The sequence below is a fragment of the Gadus morhua genome, chromosome 18 (genome assembly GCF_902167405.1).
Source record: "Gadus morhua chromosome 18, gadMor3.0, whole genome shotgun sequence".
Classification (NCBI taxonomy): domain Eukaryota; kingdom Metazoa; phylum Chordata; class Actinopteri; order Gadiformes; family Gadidae; genus Gadus; species Gadus morhua.
In genome coordinates this window covers 19,723,875-19,747,436 of record NC_044065.1, presented here as the reverse complement: position 1 = coordinate 19,747,436, position 23,562 = coordinate 19,723,875, and the positions used below count along the sequence as shown (strand labels likewise).

The following is a 23,562-nucleotide window of genomic DNA, read 5'->3' as shown; positions in this document are numbered from 1 at the left end:
AGTGTGATGGCGTTCTGTTTGACGTAGAGAGGAGGGGGGTGCGGAGTTTAGTGACCCGTCTGACCTTGAAGAGCGGGCCATGCAGACTCACACTGCGCATACGATACAAACTCTGAGCAGAACACACACCGACAACATGGGCTGATGATCCTCCCTCCTTCTATCATAAATCTACATTTACGTTTACGTTTTTGTCCACTTTTGTCCAAAGCGACTTACCATAAGAACATTTGCCAGAAGAAGGAGAAACACTATGTCGCTGTCGGTAAAGGACGTTCATAAAGCCAAGTGTAATGCACTAACAGTCGCTAGGTTATCCCATTCATGTGTAGAACAAATCTAGCTAGGATAAGAGGGTTAGTGCAAGGACGTACAACACACAACAAGGAGAAGGTGTGGGAGGGGGAGGCTATGCAGAGTCTAGGTGAACTCTGAACAAGTGAGTGTTGAGTCTTTTGCGGAAGCTGGAGAGCGACTCTGCGGTCCTGGCTTGGAGCTCGTTCCACCACTGCGGTGCCAAAACAAAGAAGAGTTGTGACTTTGATGATCAACTTGATGACTAATAAGGTTATGGTCACAGTTCTATTGGTAGAACAAAGGAGTTGGAGCATCAGGTACACCTTCTTTTGGTAGAACCAAGGAGATGGAATGTCAGGAACGCGTTCCATTGGTAGAACCAAAGAGTGCTAAGAGTCTTAAAGAGCGCTTATGCTGAAAGTAGCACGTCTCCTGTTGAATTGGTGAAGAAGGTTGAATGATAAACAAAAAGGAGAACGGTTTGATTGAACTTCACTGTGGCACGGCGAGGAAGGAACTGAGGAAGCTGCCACTAGCGATCACGCTTGGCAGATCCTTTCGTCATGGTTAGCCCTCGGTCGTCAGGATTTATGAGCTGTAAAGGGCCCGTCTCTCAACCAGACGGCTTGAAACTTCTTCATTGGGTCTTCTCATCCATCTCCCACTGCCTCATTTACCTCCCCTGCCTCATCTGCGGGACTTTTAATAGTTTTTTAGGAGTCTGATCTCATCAGCCATTCATGAGAGTACGATTCCTCTCCTTTCCAGATGATTAATAAATAATGAAGCTCGCACCATTAATTATGAAATGGACGAAATGAGCTCTCTACAAATATCTCATCGTGATTGATGAGAGTGCTAATGGCGAACAAGTTTAGCTCGACACTGTGGAAGTATTAGCCGCACCCCTAATATGTGCTGTGTCGTGCACACTGGTCTGCTGATGGCTAAGCCCTTGGCCAGCGTGTGATGACTGCTGGAGTTCTATGTATAGTACGGCGCGGTGGTCCTGGCCTGCTGAGCTCGATAAAGCGCGGCGTCAACGCTGCCAGATCAGGGGTTCGAGTCCGGCTGGGGCCACCCATTGTAGGAATGGATGCACTCATTGAAATGGCCCCGAATGGCTCATCTCGCGGGAAGGACGGCTTAGTGCCTTTGCCGTTTGCCTCCCAGTCAAAGGGCAGTGGGTTTCAATCCGCAATGCATGGAGACTACTTGACTGTCGGCCTTCTTGAGCAAGATGCCCCTTACGACCTGCTCAATAATAATCCCTGGATTTGCTGGTAGTCACTTTGAAAACAATAGCGTAATTTTAAATAATATTATACATTATGTCGCTTGTGAAAGTCTTACATGGGGGGATGTGGCCATCATTTGTAATTTGTACATTTCTGTCATTCAGACTTTTAGTCTGAATGACAGAATGTTTAAATTCAAACAAGTTATTATGAACGCTGTTTTGATGCTGTTAAGTTTTATTTTGCAATGTTCCTAACACATCCAAAAACATAAGGCTTCCATTCACTGCTACTTACGCTAGCCCTGATGCTAATCCATCCTCTCTCTCTGACGTCTCCCCACAGCATGCAACTGCAACCTTCACGCGCGGCGCTGCCGGTTCAACATGGAGCTGTACAAGCTGTCGGGCCGCAAGAGCGGCGGCGTCTGCATGAACTGCCGCCACAACACGGCGGGGCGCCACTGCCACTACTGCAAGGAGGGCTTCTACCGGGACATGGCCCGACCCGTCACCCACCGGCGGGCCTGCAAAGGTACGTCAACGCCCCCACCGGAGTGAGTGTGTGTGTGTGTGTGTGTGTGTGTGTGTGTGTGTGTGTGTGTGTGTGTGTGTGTGTGTGTGTGTGTGTGTATGTGTTGGGGGAGGGTTGGGGTAGTTTAATGGGGTCAGGCGGAAAGGACTAGAGGGGATGTGGTCTCACCAGGGGGCTTTGGGCCAAAGCACACAAGCCTGTTACTGAATATTTCCAAAACCCATTTCTGCTTATTCTTTTCTCACGATGACTTGAAATATAATATTTCCCCAGGCCAGAAAATACAATTTAGGTTGTAGGATACTTTTTTTTTTTTTTATGAAATGTTTTTGATACCACTGATAGGGTACTGCAACTGATCAATCAATCCCATGGGCCAAAGCTTGGCCGAAGCCTGGTCTAGTGGCCACGGTATCAGCAGGTACCCTAAGGACTTAACATGATGCTTGTGATCTCTATAGCACAGTTTGGTAGTGAACTAACCCCAAGGACTAAAACATGATGCTTTTATTCCTAGTCGTCAGAAAGACAAAGACTAGTGGGGCTGTCCCTGAGCTATGGCAGGTATAATAGGCATTTCTTACTTGCAACAGCGTAGCGTAGCATAGCGTAGCGTTAGCACGGGGAGCAGAGGAGAAGTCCCATGCCTGCAAAAGTAAATATAGAGAGGGAGCTCTGCCAATACATTTAAATATCTGCTCACACCACAAGCCACATCGCATTATTAGTTTATCCTCATGGAAAAAGCGTGTATTGGCGGGGGAATGTTTCACATTTCAATGAATATATTATTATTAGACTGATATTCAGCCTGAGGTTCTTTCCTTTCCGCTCGGCTTTTTCCCCTTTCAGTTTCTCTCTCCACTGGTGGGAACATATTGTCGCACTGTGGGTTGGGCCCAGTGGTTTGACGGTTCTGACACAGCCCCTGGACAAGGTTCTTGTGGGGTGACATATCCCCTTGGGCGGGCCTTGGCCCTAGCCTGGTCCTACCAGACTCTCGTACTTCATTTCCTTTGCACAGAGTCTGGCCACTCTCCATCGACAAACGTTAGATCACTTGAAGGCGGGTGTCTGTTGGATCTGCCCAGTGCCACTCCGGATCTGCCATAATAAATCGCTAACGTTTGTTAACAACTGAAACTAGCGCACAACCTCAACGTCATTGTTCTCGGCAACATTTGGCCGGAGTAAACCCGGGAACCTACCCCAAACCCAGACGTAGTATTGAAGGGAAATGCAAATTGAGCGGAAGTACGTAGGCGGGCGCAGACAGGCCACCTTGGCCCTGTGTTGTAGCAGAACTGCTCACCAGGCAGTGAGGCCTCAGAGACGGTTACCTCATGGTAGCTGTGCGGACTTTGTGGATAGGTGTTGGATGTTGAGTGTTTTTCACTGATTGATTTTGGTAGTTGAAAGTTTATTGGGGTTGAAGTGATATCACACGAGAGGGGGTGCTGTTCCACTGAAGTGCAGAATGCTTCTGATTATCTTGGGCCCTCAAACCCGCGGCAGAATGGCCGCCGTGCTGTTAATCTTGCAACAGCACCACCTCAAGTGTAGCATTGATACAAAAGTTCTACAAGCACCATTGATTAGTCAACAGCGATAAGCGACAACAGATTTGGATTTAATGATTTATTTTGCCCCCCGCAACACAAATAGTTCCACAACAGAAATGGGACTGGACAGTTGCCAAGCAACACATCAACTTGTCCTACACACTAGCTAGGTTGTGTTGTCTACACGTAGCCGCAGGGCCGCTGTCTACACACACTAGTGTGTATCATGATATGACTCTGGATGTTTCAGCGGAACAAGGGTCCGCTGACACTCACTTTGATCTGTTTAACAGTTATTCCAAACACCTGTGATGCTCATTGATACATGCTGATGCTGTTCACTGGTTACCGACTGTTTTATGTGTCCAGTGATTGACAGTTTTGTCCGTGTTGGTCGTTTTCTGTTGCTCTTTATTTAGTCGTGGTTCATGGTTTAGTGTTGGTGGTTGTTTGGTGGCTAGGGGTTGTTTGCGGTTCCCAGTTGTTCAGTGGCGGACTCTTGTTTGTATTTTAATGTAGTTTGGTGTTCAGTTATTGCTTGGTTGTTGCTCGTCTGTTAACTGTTTTTAGGTCTTAGTGTTATCTGTTGCTTTGTTGTTGTCCACGGTTACCTGTGGTTTGGTGTTCGTGGATGACGGTAGCTCTGTTACGTGTTAACTATTGGGGTAAACTGTTGCTTAGTGGGTGGTGTTCGTGGCTGACAGTAGTTGTGTTTCATGTTAGCTGTTGGGATTGACTGTTGCTTGGTGGTTAGCTGTCATTTCATGGCTAGGTGTAGTTCGATAGTTCTGCTGTTCTGTTGTTAAGGTTTAGTTTTTCGGTGTTACCGGCCAGGACCAGATCGAAGGCGTCATTTTAATGAAAGCTTGGTGATCAAGCGTAAAATATTTATCACCCTGGGAAACGACCGTTGCTGTGGTAATGATCCTGGACCGGGATGCCATGCACGCCGGAGGACCAGAACAGGAGCTTTTCTCTCTCTCTCTCTCTCTCTCTCTCTCTCTCTCTCTCTCTCTCTCTCTTCAATAAAAAAAGCTTTATTGGCATGACTATTGTGGTAAATCAAACATTGTTGGCAAAGCATTACAGTATTACAAATATTATGTATAATATCAAAAGAGAACGTCAGAACAATATGTACATATAACATAACATACAGATTTACATATGTCAATATAAATAATAGTATCATTTTTTTAATTAAATGAACGTAAAGAAAAGCTACAAAAAAACATTATAGGTTACGAATAATCATTAAAATAAAACAAAATAAATCTCTCTCTCTCTCTTTCTCTCTCTTACTTTTTCGCTTTTGTTCTCTTTCGTTGTTTCTCTATGTCAATCTCTCTCTCTCTGCGTGTGTTTCTCTCCCTCTCTTAACCTGTCACAGATTGAGAGCGCTGTGCATCTGTCTGGGTGGAACAGTGTTGGACACTGTGATCGGGGTGGTGGTGGGGTTGTAAGCAATAAAATACAGGTGTTTTCTAAAGCAGCATGAGGGGAGGGGGTGTGATGGAGGTAAGGTCATGTCTGTTTTCAATCACACACACACACACACACACACACACACACACACACACACACACACACACACACACACATACACACAAACACACACACATGCACACACACACACACACACTTACTGCTTCATAAACTAATAGCACTCGCAAATACTTCCATCACACACAGTACACACTGGACATACAATCCCACGCACACACACACACAACAATCATTCATAACATTGACGACATTTTGATGGCTCACCAATCTAAAAATGCTTAAAAATGGTTTATGCCCAAGCAGTGTACAAACATAACCATCACACACAGCTTAAACTCCCAAATAAATACACATCGGCAAACTACACACTCCGACATAAACAGTCTTACACAAAACAGACATGGTCTCTCTCTCTCTCTCTCTCTCTCTCTCTCTCTCTCTCTCTCTCTCTCTCTCTCTCTCTCTCTCTCTCTCTCTCTCTCTCTCTCTCTCTCTGTCTCTCTCTCTCTCTCTCTCTGTGTCTCTCTGTCTGTCTCTCTCTCTTTCTCAAACAATGTGGGTGTCTCTGTCTCTCTGTCTCTGTCTCTGTCTCTGTCTCCCTCTCTCTCTCTCTCTGTCTCTGTCTCTGTCTCCCTCTCTCTCTCTCTCTCCCTCTCTCTCTCCCTCCCTCTCTCTCTCTCTCCCTCTCTCTCTCTCTCTCCCTCTCTCTCTCTCTCTCTCTCTCTCTCTCTCTCTCTCTCTCTCTCTCTCTCTCTCTCTCTCTCTCTCTCTCTCTCTTGCTCACTATGTGGGTGTCTCTCTCTCTCTCTCTCTTTCTCAAACAATGTGGGTGTCTGTCTCTCTGTCTTTGTCTCTCTCTGTCTCTCTCTGTGTGTCTCTCTCTCTCTCTCTCTCTCTCTCTCTCTCTCTCACTATGTGGGTATCTCTGTCTCTCTGTCTCCCTCTCTGTGTCTCTCACCCAGAGCACTGCTAATCAGTTAAAGCCAGCCAACGCCTGGTCATGCCTTCAGTTGCATAGATCTGAAAAGTCATCAACATCTGAGGACATTTTTACTGGCCCTAAACTGGCCAAAGCCCCTCCACACATAAAACTTCAGAAGGCCGGTCCTCACACAGCACCGAAACAACACGCACACACAGACGCATGCACACACACGCACACACACTCAGGGCTGCTACAGCTGGCTGTGGCGACTTGTTTATTGCACAATGCAGACGCTGGCTGTGAGGGCTGCTGTCTGAACAAGGCGGGTTTGTTTGGAAGGAAAGTGAGATCCTTGAGTGTAGTCTGATGTCCACCGCGTTGATGGCTAACGCAGAAGGGAAGGGGTAGTAGGGGCTTTAGCCAGCTGGAGCTAGCAGAGCTGATAGCGGTCGGGCTATTGGTGGGGCTATGTAAGTGGCTACAATTTGGCTTAGCAGTGGTGCTTTGACCGGGGCTCGCGTTATAGATAGGGAAGTGGCTCCGGTTTTTGCTAGCAGTAGGGCTGGTGTCATGGCTAGCTTTTTAGCTAGTGCTAGGGCTAGCTGTCGAGCTTGTGTTGTGGCTAGGTTTGGAGCTAGTGGTGTGGCTTTGACGGAGGCTAGGGTTTTTGCTGGCCGTGGGGGTCACATGGTCACCAGAGCTACATGGCAAAGGCAAAGGCAAACCAAACTGCCAGGGTCTGAAACAAAGTCTGACCAGACTGCCAGGGTCTGGAACAAAGGCAGACCAGACTGCCAGGGTCTAGAACAAAGTCTGACCTGACTACCAGGGTCTGGAAGAAAGGCAGACCAGACTGCCAGGGTCTGAAACAAAGTCTGACAAGACTGCCAGGGTCTGGAACAAAGGCAGACCAGACTGCCAGGGTCTAGAACAAAGTCTGACCTGACTGCCAGGGTCTAGAACAAAGTCTGAACAGACTGCCAGGGTCTGGAACAAAGGCAGACCTGGACCATCCAACTGTCTACTTGACATTTGACCCACTGTCAAGTCAGTTCGCTCAAAGTCAGAGTGAGGTCGTGATCACAGGAATTGAGTGGGTTTCATCTAAATGTAAAAATGTCCCACTATGCACCAGAGGGCATGTATAGGTTTTTGGGTTACTGTCTAGGGTTATGGCGTTTTAACTCCCATTCAAAATATGCTGGTTTACTGGTTTATCTTTAGTTTTTAGAGATGGTTAGGGTAAGAGAGGGTGAATGATATAGATGGTTAGAGTAGCTCCCCTCCAGTTTTAACACAAACGCAAGGCGTTCCTTTATGTTAACAGGCATTTATTTCCAAATCCATTCCGCTAGATAACCAAAACACAAAAACACAAAATAGCTTGTGTAATTAATAGATAGCCATCACTAAGTATATATTATTTGCATTATATACATGTAAACCAACAACAACCGCCAAATAAATTATTCTTATTTTAACTCAAAATGATTAAATGAACCTAAAGAGTATAAGTGACTCTGCTGGCAGCTCCAGCGAGGGATAGCGCTGGCCAGGGTTAGGACTGTGGCCCCTGGCAGCAGGGCTGGGGTTGAGGATTGGCTATTTTCTTTTTTTTGGCCAGATTTACGGTCTCCAGGCTGAGGTGCCGGGCCTCCCAGTGGCCCTCGGCCTCCAGATGGCCGCGTTAGAGATCACAAGAGCCGACCGGCAGTACCAAGCCCATCACAAACATACGCACACACACACACACACACACACACACAAACACACACACACACACACACACACACACACACACACAGTCCAACAGGTGGCACAGGGAAGGAATGTCTTTCCATTCCCAGCCAGACCCTGTGGTCCAAACGCCTGGCCAGCACATAAATACACATTACACAATCACATCTATAATGACCGTTCATACCCGTTTCAACATATAGAATATCAATATCAAGGCAAGCTTTAACCAGACAAGTTACTCTGTGAGGCTTTGTGTGCAAACATGTTAACAAACTTCTGGGCTGAGGAAATAGGAAATGTTCACATTCAGACCAATCAAGGGTAAAGGAACCACAGTAGTCGGCTCGGTTGGACAGGTGTAACACAATCAAAACGGTTTCCATCAGCACAGCGGATAAATATGTCCCTGAAAACACAACCTCCTCATTGGTTGGTCTTTTTTTATGTTTCTGTCGTTCTTCTGATTATTCAGCTTATTCAAATAGGTTTAGTTGTAACACTATTATGAGATGATTATGGTTTTCTCAAAACTCATAAACCAAATAAGCTATTTACATCCACCTGGAGAAGCGAAGACAGGTAGACTCAGGTAGACTCGTTAACCCCAACAACTCGTTAAGCAGTTCCTCCTGAGGTTGAGTCTCCCTGGTTAATAACAGGTTGTCCTCGGCAACCACACACGGCGGTGACACGCCCCACCTGTCGCTTAGCCTCGACTCAATCCCCAACCCCCCCCCCCCCCCCTTCAACACTCTCACCTGTACACACTCCTCCGGCCCCCAGAGCCCCCCGCCCTGGCTGCTGACTGCAGCGAGGGCGCTGCCGAATGGGCGGGATTCTTCCACCTCGGAGAGATCGATGGACTGGATAAGGTCGATGTGGGAATTGCTTTCAAAGCTGTAGTTTAGCTTCTTTTAAAGAGCGGAAAAGTTTCCCTTTCCGACGTACAGAGATAATGAACAGTTTGGAGGTCGTGTCAGAATCGACCAATCACAGGCCTCCTGGGGCTGCTTTTAAGAGCAGGTTGGGGTTTCCACCCTGGGTTCCGACGTGTCGACAAATGAGCTGTTTGTGCGCCTCCATCGTTGTGAAATGTTAAGTGTGTGTTTATTGGCCGAGCAGCACATGTCTGTTGCCGCGAGATATGGGCTTGGGTGATGTGTTGAGGCACCAACCGAGACCACTGCAGCCCCATGTCTCCCTCTCTTACCCTCTCTCTCTCTCTCTCTCTCTCTCTCTCTCTCTCTCTCTCTCTCTCTCTCTCTCTCTCTCTCTCTCTCCTCTCCCTCTCTCTCTTTCTCTTTCACTCTGACATCTTGTATCTCTTCCTCTGTCTTTCTCTGTTTCACCCTCTCTCCTTACTCTCCCATTCACTCTCACCCTCCTCTCTATCTACTTTCCCTAGATTTTTTTTTCTTACTACCTTCCTCCTCCCCCTCCCTCTGTCCTCTACCTCGCTCTTTCTCCACTCACTCTCTCAACCCTCTCTTCTTCTCTTCTTGCTCGCTCTCTACCTCTCTCTCTCTACCTCCCGCTCTCTGCCTCTCACTCTCTTAACTCTTCTCTTGCACTCTCGCTTGCTCACTCACTCTTCTCTCTTTGTCATCTACTAGTTTATTCACTCATATATGTTTCCCATCACTGAACCTGGTTAGAGACCTGCTGAGGGGAACTCTCCAGGACAAAACTATGATATATATATACGTACAGCCCATATATATGTATATATATCCCTACCCTATTTGAACATGTCGCACTCAACGTGAAATATACAAATTCAAAAGTGAAATGGTAGGCTGGTAGGTGCAAAGGATGACAGTACATGACTTTCTTCTGTCTTCTCTCCCCCCTTCCCCTCCCCCTCCCCCTCCCCCACTCTAGCGTGTGACTGCCACCCGGTGGGCGCGGCTGGTAAGACATGTAACCAGACAACGGGACAGTGCCCGTGTAAGGACGGCGTTACCGGGGTAACCTGCAACCGCTGCGCCAAGGGCTACCAGCAGAGTCGCTCGCCTGTCGCACCCTGCATCAGTGAGTCAGCACTCTCTACCTCACCCGCTCACTCACTCACTCACTCACTCACTCACTCACTCACTCACTCACTCACTCACTCACTCACTCACTCAATCACTACCTCACTCACTCACTACCTCACTCACTCACTCACTCACTCACTCACTCACTCACTCACTCACTCAATCACTCCACTCACTCACTCACTCACTCACTCACTCACTCACTCACTACCTCACTCACTCACTCACTCACTCACTCACTCACTCACTACCTCACTCACTACCTCACTCACTCACTCACTCACTCACTCACTCACTCACTCACTACCTCATTCACTCACTCACTCACTCACTCACTCACTCACTCACTGACTAACTCACTCACTCACTCACTCACTACCTCACTCACTCACTCACTCACTACCTCACTCACTCACTCACTCACTACCTCACTCACTCACTCACTCACTCACTCACTCACTCACTCACTACCTCACTCACTCACTCACTACCTCACTCACTCACTCACTCACTCACTCAGTCACTCACTCACTCACTCACTCACTCACTCACTCACTCACTCACTCACTCACTCGCTACCTCACTCACTCACTCACTCACTCACTACCTCATTCACTCATTCACTCACTCACTACCTCATTCACTCACTCACTCACTAACTCACTCACTCACTCACTCACTACCTCACTCACTCACTCACTCACTCACTACCTCATTCACTCACTCACTCACTACCTCATTCACTCACTCACTCACTCACTCACTACCTCATTCACTCACTCACTCACTACCTCACTCACTCACTCACTACCTCACTCACTCACTCACTCACTCACTACCTCATTCACTCACTCACTCACTACCTCACTCACTCACTCACTCACTCACTCACTCACTCACTCACTCACTCACTCACTCACTCACTCACTCAGTCACTCACTCACTTGCATGATCTCATACACACACACATAGATACATATGTATGGAGAATGCATGAGCATATTGAGCCTCATGGAGCCGCACGGAGCCGCATGGAGCCGCATGGAGCCACATGGAGCCGCATGGAGCCGCATGGAACCACATGGAGCCTGCTACCCCTATCACCAGCAGTGCAACAGATGGTGATGGGGGCAGCAGGAAGTAGCAAAAGTAACAGCAGCCAATGTCACGACCAAGCGGATGGCTCAAGGAGAGCTGTGCATGTGGGCTTAAGTTAGTCTCGTCTTGTTGTGACGCCCCCTGCAGCTCTTCCAGTGCATGAGAGTCCATGAGTTCTGTACTCGCTGCCTGCGTCGGTTCATCCTTTTCTCTCCTTAAAGGGACTCATAGAAGCCCCGTCCACCCAAGTGGCCCCTCCTGGCCCCTGCACACAAAACAAGGGCCACTAAGCAGCCAATTAGTATGACAGCAGTGACCCTTATTTAAATTTCTCTTTCATGGTCTTTCGTTCTGTCTCAGTCCAACCCAAACCCTGGGGAACGGAGGCTCTTCAACAGCTGGCCCCTCTGTGTCGGAGCCCCGGCTCAATCGGGCCCTTCGTCTTTGTTTTGTTTTGTTTCACAGGGGTGTCCATAATCTCAGAGAGATCCAACTGCCATCCTCCTCGGGCCCTCAGAACATCACTCCAGATGAACGCCCCCCCCTCCTCCTCCCCCCCCCCCCTCCTCCTCCTCCTCCTCCTCCTCCTCCTCCTCCTCCTCCTCCTCCTCCTCCTCCTGCTCTTCCTCCTCCTCCTTCCCTTCCTCCTCCTCCTCCTCCTCCTCCTCCTCCTCCTCCTCCTCCTTCCCTTCCTCCTCCTCCTCCTCCTCCTCCTCCTCCTCCTTCTCCCCCTCCCCCTCCTCCTCCTCCTCCTCCTTCCCTTCCTCCTCCTCCTCCTCCTCCTCCTCCTTCCCTTCCTCCTCCTCCTCCTCCTCCTCCTCCTCCTCCTCCTTCTCCCCCTCCTCCTCTTCCTCCTCCTCCTCCTTCCCTTCCTCCTCCTCCTCCTCCTCCTCCTCCTCCTCCTCCTCCTCCTTCCCCTCCTCCTCCTCCTCCTCCTCCTCCTCCTCCTCCTCCTCCTCCTCCTCCACCTCCTCCTCCTCCTCCTCCAATGGGCTGGCTGCTCCTCAAAGCCTCTCGCAGCAACACCGCCAATCAGAAACAAATCCTCTTGAGTAGATGCTAAGCCGGTGGTTCTGAGGCTGTTTACGTTTCCATTCGGCGGCCGTTTGTTTGCATTAGCATGTGTATTGGAAAGCAGTGCATGGCTGGACTACAGGGGCCCACCACATCAAACAGGGCCCACCTTCTGGAGGGAGGGGCCACAGCATCTGTCTCCAGATACTGGGAAATACACTAAAGACACTAAGAGGTGTCCTCTATGACTGAAGTGACACAAACCACATTTTGTTGAAGATGTTTAATGGGACAGATTCATTGGTCAGGCGCTCATTTCGCAGAGGTTTAGTTCCAGTAGGAACTCTTTCCATTTCGGGAGCCCAGTCCTTATCTCTGTGGCCTGTGAGACGGATTGGGCGAAACCTAAAGGAAGGAAAATAAAGTGAGACTGCTCACACGTTTCTGTGCTCATCCCAAAGTCGGATTTGTGACATCATCACACCCAGCAAGGACTGCTAGTACTGTCTGCTGCACATGCTGCCTATATTGTTGAAAATTTTGCGAATCAGCATTAAAACAGAGGATGAAATAGATTTGTTTATAGATTTAGTACATATCAATGTGGATTATCATAGTTAGCTTACATTAACCCCATTTATTTTCCAACATTTTTAGGTTGCGGTATTTTTTGTGTATGGTTTGTGGGGGCTGGTCTGAATGTGGTTTGGGGGCCTTGTGTGAGGCTCCTGCTGTTTGTTTATAGCCAGTTCTGGCATATGATTCCATGGATGGATGTATGTATGCACAACCTCTCCGAGGCCTCTGTGGAACTAATTCCCACTTTTTTCAGACATACCTCATTCATCTGACCATCCAGATGGCATCCCTCACAACCTGCTCCAGCATGTGTCCCTGTAAAGCCATGTACCGATGGTATGCCCCGCTCTAGTTAAAAATGTATTTTGCTTTCCTTCTGTGTTTCAGAAATCCCAGTGGTCAACCCGACAGCCCTGATCAGCAGCACTGAGGAGCCAGCAGGTTAGTCTCTCAAGTCAATCAAAGAACACTCTCTCCATCTCCCCCCCCTCCACTCTCCTTCTCCCCCTCCCTCTCCCTCTCCCTCTCGCCCTCCCTGTCCCTCTCCCTCTCCCCTCTCCCTCCTCCTCCTTCTCCCCCACCCCACCTGTTTACCAGTTCTTAAATGTTTCTGGGCAGGGTCTTTAAGTTGTGGAATAAATATTAATGGAGGGTGGGGTCGGCCATTTTCATGTTCTGCTAAATAAATGAGTGTGCAGGGAAACCCGCATTCCTGGCAGGCCCGCCAGGAAGGCCAGCTTTCCCCTTGTCGATGTCACGCCATCGCGAATCAGACCGAGGTAGTCGCACAGGAAAGGACTTAAGTTTGAACAGGGACGACTGTGTACATGCTGGAGAAATGATCTGTGAATCCCTTCTCTCCCTTCTCTCTTCATTCTTTCTGCCTGTCTTCTGTGATCATTATTTATAATTTTTTATTAGTGAGCTCGGAAACCATCTGAAATGTTCCCAACCTCCTCTGTGAAGGAGTGTGTAGCGGACGCTCAGAGCCATGCACACGCATTGCCTGAATATCCGAACCAAGCGCACTCGCCGTTGTGGCGGGTCAGCTAGCGGTCCATTACAGGTTGGATAATATCATTCAGCAACAGAAAGGCACAGGGATTGAAAGGAATACACGTTTCGACAGACAGTTCCACACGTAAGCTCACGTGTACTGCGGTATACTTCAGCTTTAAACCGAGTGGTTTATCAGTGGCTGAGTACCGGAGCCTCTGGTGAGCTCGGGTCCTTCTACCAGATATAACTTCTCTTCTCCTAACAACACAACGACTGTTAAAGGTTCAGCAGAACTTGCAGCCTGCTAGTGATGGAGGAGACCGATGGCTCTGCTCTGGCCTCCTGCTCCCTGGGAAAGGGTCGCCAACACTTCCGTTAATTTACGCCCTAACCGAGTTCCAGCCTTCAGAAACCCCTCCCCCCAGCCCTGAAGTGGCGGACGGGTTTTGTGCTAGGGGCAGCGAAGGCCATTTATCCTTGTCATGCCACGGAGAAAGTGCCGCTGTGTGTGTGTGTGTGTGTGTGTGTGTGTGTGTGTGTGTGTGTGTGTGTGTGTGTGTGTGTGTGTGTGTGTGTGTGTGTGTGTGTCTGGATGATCAACGTGAGGTGAGAGCTCAGCTTTAAATTACTTTTACTGGGAAAAACACACAAACTGGAACCCTGCCAGAACCTCAACACAGCCATACACACACATGGGGATACACGCACACACACACACACACACACACACACACACACAGAAGCCTGCTCTCCAGAGATAGCATCTCTCCACTCCCAGTCCGTTGCTCCCCTCAGGGAGATAGCCTTCTTCACTTGATTCCGCTTTGAAATACAACCCTTTGCCACATCACACGCCTTCCACATGTAAACAAACACAGTCTCACTCCCACTCTAATATCTTCTCCAGCCACACCGTCCGTCAGCCAGACCTCGTGACAGCTTTATCTCCTCCTCGTCCCCCTCTCCCAGCCACATCTCCATCTCTCCATCGCCCTTCATTCCAGCCTTCCTTCAACGCCAGTGTTTTCCTCCTTCCTCCCATCCATCCTTCCATCCATCCGCAGAAGCAACTGGCAAGGATCAAGTGATTCATTCCTACTCCCAGAGCCCAAGAAACTCTCAGATTCTCTCTTTCTTTTCCACTCTCTCCCCCTCACCCTCTCCACACCCTCCACCTTGCCCTCCCACTCTCTCCCTGTCTCTCCCTCCTCACCCCCTCTCTCTTTCTCTCTATGGTGTAATTGGGGCAGTGTTTCCTGTTCAGTTCGGAGTCGTTTTAATTGGTTTGCTTTGGAAAGCAAGCTCCTCGACTCCCAGAGATTCTTGGTTTCTCCGCAGCAGCGAGAGCTCCATGGAGCAGAAGGCAGCGCCCCTGTAAACTCTACCTGACCTGCGTCCTCAAACATCCCATGGCACACCCTTCCATGGCAACAACACATCCAAAGGCTTTGTGTCATAACGGACGAGACGTCCTTAAGACTAAATACACTGTTGAGTTGTGGTCCCTTACACACACGTTTGCGGTAATGATCTGACATGTAAGCGGTGTGTATCCTCTCATGTCTCAGGACACGCTAGAATCACAGGGATGCAGCCCTACATCAGTAACAGGCTGATACACTGTGTTTGATCTACTCGCCGTCACCAACATACAACTGTTATAGCAAGCTTTGCCCGGTGGGTTGGTGCTCGTTTGACATCCCGGAACCGTTCCGGTGGTCTGGGGTCAGGAACACCAAACAAACACACCAACGGGGCTGTTGTGGCAGTGTCCGTGGCACCGCAACGGGGTGTGAACATGTGCGAGGTGCTGCAATGTGCCCCAGACCTTCCCGAGGTAAACAGAGCTTTAATCGCTCATTGGGCTGGCGTCCAACCACTCCGCAGCAGCCGGTCCTGCCAAACTCCACCCCGGGGCCAACAGCTCCGTTCCAGGTGTGCAAACCCCCTTCATTAGCTTTTCTGCACCCTGCATCGGAAGGGCCAACCTCCGACCCCCTGACCACAGTCAGCTGGTCATTGTAGGCGTGGTCGATGTGGAGCAGGGCGTGGCCAATCAATGTCCACCCCGCCAGGACTGCTTCCTAGCGGTCTTGTGGATTTTCTTTCCCGTCCCCAGACAGCATGTTAAAGGGACCTGCGTTTAACCCTGGTCTTTTTCCAACGACCCAGCCCCCTGTGATAACAATGACTCAATGTTGTGGCCTTTGTTTCCACAGACTGCGAGTCCTACTGTAAACCTGTGAAGGGAAACCTGAAGATCAACATGAAGAAATACTGCAAGAAGGACTATGGTAAGGGACTAGGGGCTGGTATATCTGCCCCTGACGAAACAGAACAAGTCTCACATTTCTAGCCCTGAAAAGAGATTCTATCGGTCATAATCTCAGATCTTTAAAAATATGTTTTATTGATTTCATGCCATAGGTGGACAAGAAAATTAAAGGTTTTCTCTTTTGGAATTTTTAACATATTCAAAACATATTTTAACTGGATTGAATGAAAATGGAAAAATATAACGTGAGATGAAAGTAAAAAAGTGCTTTTGCAACTTGATTCCAAATGTGTGCCTTTCATTATCTTTGATCCATTTACCATATGAAGAAGAAAAGGCCATACTGAAGAGCACCAGTGGGAGATTACATCTCTTCACCCTCTGTAGGAAAACTCTCTGTACTTCTTATGGTTGACCCCTTGTGTGATCGAGGACTCTCAGGACATCGTGGTTTCAGCTCCCTTGTTAATGTCTTGTGTGGTGTGTTGTGGTGTGTGTTAACGTGTGTGTTGCCATGTGTGTGTGTGTGTGGTGCAGCGGTGCAGGTGAACGTGCTGGACATGGAGACGCTGGGCGACTGGGCCAAGTTCTCCGTCATGGTGGTGTCGGTGTACAAGAGCCGCGGGGAGCCGCTGAAGCGCGGCGACAACGTGCTGTGGATCCACATGAAGGACCTGGCCTGCAAGTGTCCCAAGATCCAGATGAGCAAGCGCTTCCTGGTGATGGGAGGGGGGTCCGAGGGAGTGGGGGGCGGGGGGCCCGCGGCGGGGGGAGGAGCCGTCGGCGGGGGTGCCGGAGGTGGAGCGGCGGGGGCGGAGCAGCGGGTGGGCCTGGTGGCGGATAAGAACAGCCTGGTCATCCAGTGGAGGGACGTATGGACGCGGCGGCTCAGGAAGTTCCAGCGCAAGGAGAAGAAGGGCAAGTGTGGCAAAGCATGATGACCGCCACCATGCTCTGCCCCACCTCCTCCTATTCAGCCCTCCACCCCTCCTATCTACCTTTAAACTGTGACCCCCACCCGCCCTTCCCCGTGACTCCTGGTCGGGAGGGGAGCTAACGACACCTTGCCCCCCCCCCCCCCCCGGCCCCCCCACCCACCCGGCCCCGGGCCCTGGGGACGCTGCACATCAGAGACTAACCCTGCCCGTTCGGAAGGACTGCTTCTTGTGTATATTGGATGGACTTGTTTAACGTTTTATTTTTCCAAGATGTGTGGTCAGAATGTCTTCTTGGCTCTTCTGACTGGTTGGCCTTGAAAAGGGACCATTAAAAAGGGTATGAAGGGCAGAAATTCCCTGTCTCCAATGACGACCGCAAAGATGTCCAGATCTCCTCCCGAAACCCCTCCTCCCTGTCCCAAACCCCTCCCCCCTGTCCCAAACCCCTCCCCCTATCTCAAACCCCTCCCTCCCTATCTCAAATCCCTCCCCCTGTCTCAAACCCCTCCCCTTGTCTCAACCCCCTCCCCCTATCTCAAACCCCTCCCCCTACCTCAAACCCCTCCCCCTTTATCAAACCCCTCCCCCTATCTCAAACCCCTCCCCCTATCTCAAACCCCTCCCCTTGTCTCAAACCCCTCCCCCTATCTCAAACCCCTCCCCCTTTCTCAATCAAACCCCTCCCCCTATCTCAAACACCTCCCCCTATATCAAACCCCTCCCCCTATCTCAAACCCCTCCCCCTATCTCAAACCCCTCCCCTTGTCTCAAACCCCTCCCCCTATCTCAAACCCCTCCCCCTATATCCAACCCCTCCCCTTGTCTCAAAACCCTACCCCTATCTCAAACCCCTCCCCCTGCCTCAAACTCCACCCCCTTTCTCAAACCCCTCCCCCTATCTCAAACCCCTCCCCCTATCTCAAACCCCTCCCCTTGTCTCAAACCCCTCCCCCTATCTCAAACCCCTCCCCCTTTCTCAATCAAACCCCTCCCCCTATCTCAAACACCTCCCCCTATATCAAACCCCTCCCCCTATCTCAAACCCCTCCCCCTATCTCAAACCCCTCCCCTTGTCTCAAACCCCTCCCCCTATCTCAAACCCCTTGCCCTATATCCAACCCCTCCCCTTGTCTCAAAACCCTATCCCTATCTCAAACCCCTCCCCCTGCCTCAAACTCCACCCCCTTGTCTCTAGACTACTTCTCCGGGGACATTTTGTTTTATGTGTAAAAATTATCAAAATATGATGCCGGAGCATTAAACCAACCGTTGCCGGATCGGTCGGGTATGGACTCTATGGACTACAAATCCCAAAACCCTGGACTACAACACACACCGGCTCGAGAGATCTTCTCTTTTCCACCTCAATGTCTTCCAACTCTGGAGGTGTCCGTCTACAACCCCCACCCTGATGGCCCACACCCTGTGGGGGTACATGGGGAACCCCCCAGGAAAGGCCCCAGGAAACCCTGCCCCTGTCGCTTCACCGACTGACGCCGGGCATATTCTGAGGAGCTCATTCCCATCAGCTCTGTCCGTGATGGGCTCGTTCCCATCACCTCTCATCCCCCTATCCTCGGTCTGGATGAGGGGCGCTGAGTTGTAACTGAAGCCCCTTTTTTTTTTTGGACAAGAACACAAGGGCTGTCTCTGCTCTGCGAGACCTTAACCCCTCGCCCCCACCCCGTCGCTGAGGCTGCTGCCTGGGGCCCTCAGCACCAGAGGGCCGGCATCAGACAGCGGCATCATGGAGAGGAGTCTGTGGATACAGTGATGGAGATCTTCAATGTGTGTGTGTGTGTGTGTGTGTGTGTGTGTGTGTGTGTGTGTGTGTGTGTGTGTGTGTGTGTGTGTGTGTGTGTGTGTGTGTGTGTGTGTATATATATATGTATGTATAATATACAGCTTCATCCATTCTAAAGATGGCAGACCTTCCTAAATATCCCGGACTTCCAGAGGGGTCTTTTAATCGTTGTCTATATATAATCGTGACGAATCACATTCTGGTTGTGTTTGAAGGAATGGCCCACCAGGGTTTGCTTCCCCACTCATATTCCTGAGAGCTTGTGAACAATGTCTTCCAGTGTCCTGTTGGACTCCAGTGGTGTGTTGCTGTCGTCCGCTCCCTGTATGTCTTTGTTTGTTAAACGACGGGTCTTGGTAGTGGCTGCGGTATGCGTGCCAAAAGAAGAGATTGAAGGATAAATGTTGTTTCCTTTTAATGCAGTTAAAGAAGAACAAGGTGGGCAAACAAACAAACAAAATGCAGTATTTTTTGTTCTTCTTTTTACTCTGATGTCAGGACAGAGCGCGTACGGTTGGAACGCTCTTTGATTATGTTATGACGCGAGGGTATCGCCTTTCCATCTCCGTGCGCTCCTAACTGTGTTTACGTGTTTGTGGTCCCCCCACCGGCCCTTCTTCTTAAGCGAGGCTTCACTTCCAAGCCAATGTCTAAGAAAACAGAACCAAACCAAACCACTGGCTCATCTCCTCCCCCTGGCAACCGTCTCCGTGGAGCGGCTGTCATCTCCTGCCAGCGAGCCATCATGTGTTTCTAAATCACATTAGGAGTGCATGGGAGTCAGGACCATCGCTAACCACAGCCTTACTCGCTGCCGTGCTTTCTGTCTGCCCCTGGCTGTTTATTCTTTCTCCTAAAGCCCCCTTGTGCTTTATTTATATGGACGCCGAGATAAACACTCTCAGAGGGGCTAGGTCGAGCTAGCCTTAGCCGTGAGCATGCTGACAGGCATGTCACGCTAGCTAGCTAGCTGCTAGACCCCTGAAGGCTGTTGGTGTCTGCATGTTCAGTTTGACATCCCTTCCAAGAGGGTGGCGTGTGTTAAGGGTTTGGTGTGACGCCACCAACAGAGAGATACTTCACTGTGGATTGCACTGTGGCCCTTTTAAAGGAACCCTCCAGTGGTCCTAGATCTGATAAAGGGTAGAACAACACACACACACACACACACACACGCACACACACACACAGCACTAACTGGTGTTTGTAATGATTGTAACCGCCTGCAAGGTATTTAATCACATGTGCTGATTGATCTACGGTTTACGTTGGCTTGAAAGTTAAAACGGATATTGACTCTGGTACAGAACGATAAGACCAATCATATGGTATTACTTAAGATTCAATAATATAAGAAAACCCTTAAATAAACAACGACCAATCACTAGACAGGGCCCCTCCTTGAAAGTGGTGGAACATTTTTAGATGAAAACAATGACTTCAAAATACACAGTAACAGAGCAGCCGATTACAACACTGGTTCGTTCAGAACAGCGCAGAATTAGGCGGTGTGATTGGGTGGTGTTCCTTCATTATCTCATTAGGCAGCTCGTTTGGCAGTATTCTGCGTCGTTTTCGCATTAAAGGTTTGGTGTTACCTACAACAGACCCCAGGGCAGCTGTCTAAATGTAGATTCTTCAGCTCTTTAGGAATAAAATGTGAGCTCTGTCCAATTGAGGCCACTCCAAAGACCATGAGTGTCTGTGATAACTTGAGCTGTGAAGGTTCATTCCTGTTTCATGTTGTCCCAAAATAATAATTATTTCCCCAATAATCTTTGTTTAATTGCCCGATGACATCCCAACCTCTATTTGTGATGGCACCCTCGGTCTGGTCTTTAAGCAAGACCGGAAGGAACATTCAGATAAACTCCGGCAATCGAAGATTCTATTTTTGGCCGAGATCAAGGTGTTAGGAAGGAAAGTGTACTGGGTTCAATCCCCCAAATACCTGCTCGTTAATGACACCTACTGTTCACCAAGTTCTATCATCAGAGAAAGGTGATCCGTGGGCACATCTCCCTGTTGTCTAGAAACATGCTACGGTTGGTGTTCCCTGATAGTCGGTCAATAGAGTGGAGATCCACATGTTGGACGTCTTTGTTCCGCGTTTGAATGTTAATGACCGCAGCAGCAAGGCAGCAGCACTTAGGGTTCCAGGCTGCCTCCCACACATATCACTCCAAGCCGTCACAGGTGTGTGTGTGTGTGTGTGTGTGTGTGTGTGTGTGTGTGTGTGTGTGTGTGTGTGTGTGTGTGTGTGTGTGTGTGTGTGTGTGTGTGTGTGTGTGTGTGTGTGTGTGTGTGTGTGTGTGTGTGTGTGTGCGCCTGTGTGTGAGAGCAAGAAAATGATCTGCGTGTTTGTGTTGGTTTATCTGTGTGTGGGAGAAGGGGAGAAAGTGAGAATGTGTGTGTGTGTGTGTGTGTGTGTGTGTGTGTGTGTGGGAGTGTGTGTGTGTGTGTGTGTGTGTGTGTGTGTGTGTGTGTGTGTGTGTGCGTGCGTGTGCGTGTGTGTGCGTGTGTGTGTGTGTGTGTGTGTGTGTTCAATATATGACCAACTACAGATGCTTGGGGAGCCTAAACAGATAGTGGTTATCCTTTAAAGGAAAACAAAGTTTAAAAGATTAAAAAGATAACATTGAAAAGGTTTTGAAACGGTTGAACAAGCCTCTCACCACACAATGTCTCACATCCTCATCTCATATTTCAACCCTATGGGGACAGAACACATAAATGCACACACGTACATGCACCCACATTGAGAGTCAGCACTACATATTTAAGAATGTCCCCATCTTTCGGTGATGGGTATCGCAATGGATTATGGGAGTAGTGGTCCTGGTTGAATGGAGGCTAACCTCTGATGGAGGACTACAAGAAGTAACTAAGAGACTGTGTATGATTATGTGTGCCTCTGGTCTGTTTCTCTTCACACAAGGCATTCACTCTTTTATATGCGTTTGTGTCACATTTAAATGTTGTAAATATGTACCAATGGAGTCTTGTTGTTGGTTTGGGATGATGTTGTTGTTGTGGTGCTGTGCTTACGGCTGAAACGGACTGGATGGTGCGTGGATGTGCACACCAGATCATGACACGTGGACGATGGACCCAGAAGCACATGCTAATCCCACCCCCGCACCCGCAGGTCTTAGGTCAAATCCCTCCACCGAATGTATTCCTCCACTTTTATGTTCTATCCCAGGCGGCCACTCTCAGAAATGCCCCTAACCGGATTGGACGTGTTTAAGTTCAGGAATCGGGCATAGTCCCCACAAGGTCTACTGCCATAAGGCTTCCTGTCACAGAATGTTATGGGCTTGATGCCCGCCTCTCCATGGAGGGTCTCAACCCACTGCCCCTCATTGTTTATCATTGTATTATTGTTGTTGCAACAAACCACTGACTTTTTAATGATCAATAAATTATTAGTTAATGAAATCTGTGTGGAGGTATCTGTGTTGGAGTCAGGTGTGTGTGTGTGTGTGTGTGTGTGTGTGTGTGTGTGTGTGTGTGTTTGTGTGAGCTTCAGTGAAACCTTACTCTAGGACATGGTGTCCATCTCTACCTCCCCCTTCAGCTCTCTATACACATTCTTCTCACTCCCTCAATGTTCTAATTTCCTCCCCTCTTCCACTTCCCTCTCCCTCTTTCTCCCTTCCTTATTCCCTTTCTCTTTATCCTTCATCTCCCTCCTCCCCCCCCCCCCCCCCCTCCAACTGACAATAGACAGTATCTATTGAAAGATGTAGCTCACATTGTTTGTGTGCTGTGTGTTCTTGAATGTCCTGTGGAGGTGCTGGTTGTCGTGGTCACCAGGTGTCTGAGGCCTGACTCACCTGGCTGAAAACACCTGTCCTCACCCCATTATACCTGGACAGGTGCAGAGGAGCTATGGGGTGGGGGCCAGGGGCATGTTGAATTTTCTTTGATGTTGCAACCTTTCAATCTTCGGTACAGTATGGAGATGATCTAAAGATGGGGGGGGGGGGGGGGAGTTCTGGAGTTTAAATCAAATTGTAAGGCTTTCTTTTATATTGGATAACGTTATAGAGTCAAAATACAATTATTTTGGTTTTCCTCATAATATAATCAAATAGAATATGCCTTTATAGTCTAGCCTGGGCCAGAAATGTGCTTTTGTGAAATCGTTTTTTTAACTTCAGACCACTGCACTTTCCTCCGCGCTTTGTCCTGAAATGCTCCCTCCCTCTAGCGCTGATTCACTTCTGAGAGTTGTATCGGGTTTTGGGTTTCAACAGTAGGACAGACTGATGCCAAGATCAGGATGGTCTCACAAGGCTACTAGCTTTCCTGAGTACTGCAGAGTCATATATAGAGCACTCGGCGGCCTCTGTTCTCTGCCCATCTTTTGGCTGCCCAAAAATTTGGTGCAGCTTGTCCCTGCACCAAACTCACCATGCAGAGATGTGTATACAATGATCGATTCACCCTAGTGTATCAAATACACCCTGACTGACTCTACAGCTCTGTCTCTGATCGTCTTTCTTACCAACCCAGTCAGCAGTTTAAAGGTCAGCTGTTCGTCAATATAGTGTTTTAATACCATTAATACCAGCGTGTTGCGGTGACTGTGCTGCCTGGTCTCTCCTCATGGTTAATCGGCCAGCCCCTCAACATCAATTTATTATGTTCTGCATGTTTTTACCTGTATGTCAATTATGGCACCCATTGCACTCCTGACAATCACTGGAAGAAGGGATCCCCTACTATGCGTTTCTCCTCTAGATTTCTTCCTTGCTGATTTAAGGGAGTTTTTTCTTGCCCTAGTGGGGGCTGAGGTCAAGGGGGGTGTCATCGATATTTGGCCTGTTAAGCCCTTTGAGACTGTAATTGTGATTAAGGGCAATACAAATAAAATGTAATTGAATTGAATTAAGCATTTCAGTGGCTCACAGAGAGACAGCTGGGCCATGTTGTGAGAATCAGGATGGAGTAAAGTGGGGCCCGGATGGACGCACTGTCTACCACCAATCCACATCCAAAGGATTCAAAC

At 49.0% G+C, this 23,562-nt stretch overlaps 1 protein-coding gene across 1 annotated transcript in view; it reads left to right on the top strand.

Moving 5' to 3' along the window:
* ntn2 (netrin 2) overlaps nt 1-16,866 on the top strand; it is a 40,149-nt gene extending 23,283 nt beyond the window's left edge. Inside the window, exons 3-7 of the mRNA XM_030341073.1 lie at nt 1,881-2,069; nt 9,684-9,833; nt 12,917-12,970; nt 15,748-15,822; nt 16,341-16,866. Coding sequence (XP_030196933.1) covers nt 1,881-2,069; nt 9,684-9,833; nt 12,917-12,970; nt 15,748-15,822; nt 16,341-16,741 — 869 coding nt within the window. The 3' untranslated portion in view covers nt 16,742-16,866. The remainder of the gene's footprint in view (nt 1-1,880; nt 2,070-9,683; nt 9,834-12,916; nt 12,971-15,747; nt 15,823-16,340) is intronic.
* The last annotated feature ends 6,696 nt before the right edge of the window (nt 16,867-23,562 follow it).